General features: G+C 46.8%; 1 protein-coding gene across 1 annotated transcript in view; it reads left to right on the top strand.

Annotated features, from left to right (window-relative positions):
• The window catches only part of CPXM2 (carboxypeptidase X, M14 family member 2), a 136,169-nt gene that overhangs the window by 53,233 nt on the left and 79,497 nt on the right, over window positions 1-3,439 (top strand). The window contains exon 6 of the mRNA XM_023729881.1: window positions 3,178-3,287. Coding sequence (XP_023585649.1) covers window positions 3,178-3,287 — 110 coding nt within the window. The remainder of the gene's footprint in view (window positions 1-3,177; window positions 3,288-3,439) is intronic.

The raw sequence follows: 3,439 nt of genomic DNA, 5'->3' as shown, positions 1-3,439 counted from the left end.
TATAAAATGGGATGAAAACGCCCTCTCTTGTGGCCATTATGAAAATTAAATCACAAAGTGTCTCCAGTCTGGCTCCTGGTAGTCACTCAAACATTAGCCCTATTGCTCCCCATATGGATTGAATTGTGTCCCCCCAAAATATGTGTCAACTTGGCTAGGCCATGGTTCTCAGTGTTATGTGGTTGTTGTCCATTTTGTGATCTGATGTAATTGTCCTCCGTGTTGTAAATCCTAATCTCTGCCTGTGGTTAATGAGGCAAGATTAGGTTACATTAAAGAGGATGAGGGTGGGATGCAACATGCTTACTCAGGTCACAGCCCTGATCCAATGTAAGGGGAGTTTCTCTGGGGTGCGACCTGCATCACCTTTTACCTTACAAAAGATAAAAGGAGAGAGAAGTGAGCAGAAGAGAGAGGGACCTCCTACCACCAAGAGAGAATAGCCAGGAGTGGAGGGCATCCTTTGGATCCTGGGTCCCTGCGCCGAGAAACTCCTAGACCCAGGGGAAGATTGATGAAAAGGACCTTCCCCCAGAGCCAACAAAGAGAGAAAGCCTTCCCCTGGAGCTGGCGCCCTGAATTCAGACTTCTAGCCTCCTAGACTGTGAGAGAATAAATTTCTGTTGGTTAAAGTCATCCACTTGTGGTATTTCTGTTACAGCAGCACTAGGTAACTAAGACACTCCCCAAATCACTACCTTTTAAAAATAATTTTCAGGATTAAACTTTTGTAACAGCCTCCCCTGGTGGATTTGGGGTATTGGGGGTGGGTATTGGGATTGATGCTCCAGACTCAGAATTCTGTCTAACTTGCATCACTGTATTCTGACTGTGCCTCATGACTTCTGGGCCACAAGAACATCTGTGATATGAAATCCAGTGGACACCTGTGATGAGTTGGAGCTGATGTGTATACGAGTGATTTATGATGATGAAGATGAATAAATATATGCTGTAGAACTAGCATCCGTTTTATAAAGCAGCTGCAATACGGAGAATTTTAGCAAGAGACAGAGTTAATTAAGTGGGGGGTGGAAGGGAGGCAGGGGTCCTATCTTACCCTCCCCCGAGGAGCAGGGCTGGGAGCGGCACCCTGCTCAGCACGGGGTGTACCTAGAGCCACGCGCTGTCTTCAAGAGAAAAGGCGAGTCATCTTTGACTCCCGACAGTCACTCTCTTACTGCAGATTATGGCCCATCTCCAGATAATTAGCATTTTCCCGAAGTGTTCTTTTCACACTTTTTGCGTGTTCTGTTCACCCACATGGTTCTCCAGATTCGAGTATTTGCCTTCTTAAAAACAGCAAAGACCTGATTTGATGATGGAGTGTTGCAGGGAGCTCGTCTGTCTTGAGAGCACCATGGCCAGCTGGCAGAACAGATGGGCTCGAGCGCAGAGCTGTTATTATTATTATTATTACTACCGAGTTATTGCAGGAGCCTCCTGGGGACTTAGCAGAAGATAGAGGCAGGATGAAGAGCTGCGGTTGAGTTTCCCATTTATTTCCAGCCCCCTTCAAACCTACTAATTATCTCATCAATTGACGTTCTCAGCTGAGTTGGAATACAACTGTATTACAGTTCAACCAAGTGGCCATTGCTCTGGGGCTCTGGCCCTTTAACTTCCCGATGACAGATATTTAAAGTAAGCTTTGAAACGCTTGTGTCTCTGTTTTTACTTTATCATCCACGCAGCGCTCCTGGCTTCCCTGGGACTGTCTTCTGAAGGGCAGAGAAAAGCCGCGCTTGTTAGAAGGTGGTGTCGTGATTTACAGCTCTTTGGACAGGGACCTAATCTTTCTTTGAGAATTTGAAGTAAAAGGAGTTTTAACATCTTGTTCTGACTTTGCATTGCCGTTGGAGTCGGTTGGCTGGTGGAGTTCTCTGGGCCTGTCCTGGGGGGAGGCACTGTGCAGAGTACATGGCTCTGCCTGTACTGTGTGGCTGTGTGTTGCTGACATGTTATTCCAGTGGTTCTTTCAGGAAAGGTCTATGGTTATGGTGTGGGGGCAGTATAAACTTCTGAGTACTTGCATTTGAAAATACCCTTATTTTACCTGGACTGTTGACAAATAGTTTAGGTGGTAGTAGATTCTAGATTCTAATTTATTGTCCCTCAGCCCTTTGGATGCACGTGTTTCTGGTGAGAAGAAAACCAACTAGTTGCTATTGAGTCGACTGTGGCTCATGGTGACTCTGTGTGTGTCAGAGTAGAACAATTGTGCACCAGAGGGTTTTCAATGGCTGATTTTTCAGAAGTAGATCACCAGGCCTTTCTTCCGAGGCACCTGTGGGTGGACTTGAACTTCCAGTCTTGCAGTTAGCAGCAAGCATGTTAACCGTTTGTGCCACTACCTTGGGACTTCTCTGTTACATTAGAGATTTTCTAATGCTTCTAGAAGCAATAGATTTTGTTCACTTCTGTTGCTGCATTTTTGTTTTTCTTTCTTGCAGGTGAAGTGTATGGGGGGTAGAATCACTGGGAGGGTGAGTGGGTGAGAACGGTAGGTCAGGAGAGTGGGCCTGGGTTCTCCCCTGGGTCTTGTCCTCACGGAGGGACCAGATGAGGGCTTGATGGAAGATTGCCAAGGGCCTGTCTGAGCCCTGGTGTTTCTATTCCAAGAGTAGCTCGGACCAAACTGCATTTATTAGCTGTTCTCAAAGTTACCAGTTCTGCCAAGAACAGAAGACAATAGATGTTTTTCTGTTTCTATTGCTCTGTTAGTTAAGATGCACAAATCAAAGGTCAGAGTTACTGAAGCAAAATCAGTAAGGTCTGATTAATTGGCAGAGCTCAACCACAGGGTTAGCCTGAAATTTCCAACTAGCAAGCCTGCCTGCCTGTGACATTCTGGAAGGATGCTTCATTGAAACCAGGCTAAGAGAGTAGCACGGACAGCAACAGAGAAGCAATATTAGAGCAAAACACAAAACGAATGAGCAAACAGAAAGCCAGAAAGCAAATGCCAACAAAGAAAAAAACAGTGACGTAACGTTGGCAATCGAACGGACACTCGTCTGAGAACCCTGGGTGGACCAGTGATACCAGTGGGCGGGGCTGCTCTGGTGAGTGGGAGTTCAGGGGAAAAAGGGCAAGGCGTGTGGCCAGATTTAGGAAATCAGAAATTGGTTTCTTTCAATGCCCGTCCTTGTGTTTCACAAGCATCGTGCCTTCCAGGTTGCCCACCTCTTGGACTGGAGACCCTGAAGATCACTGACTTCCAGCTCCATGCGTCCACAACCAAGCGCTATGGCCTGGGAGCTCATCGGGGGCGACTCAACATCCAGGTACGTGCCCAATCAGAAGGAGTCTGACTTCTTTGCTGGAGTCCCTGGGTGGTGCAAACGGTCAACACACTTGAATGCTAACCAGAAGGTTGGCAATTCGAGTCCACCCAGAGTCACTTTGTAAGAAAGGCCTTGCGATCTACTGCCAAAAA

Source organism: Trichechus manatus, unplaced genomic scaffold, assembly GCF_000243295.1.
Source record: "Trichechus manatus latirostris isolate Lorelei unplaced genomic scaffold, TriManLat1.0 scaffold00031, whole genome shotgun sequence".
Classification (NCBI taxonomy): Eukaryota; Metazoa; Chordata; class Mammalia; order Sirenia; family Trichechidae; genus Trichechus; species Trichechus manatus.
This window is presented reverse-complemented; position numbering and strand designations above follow the sequence as displayed.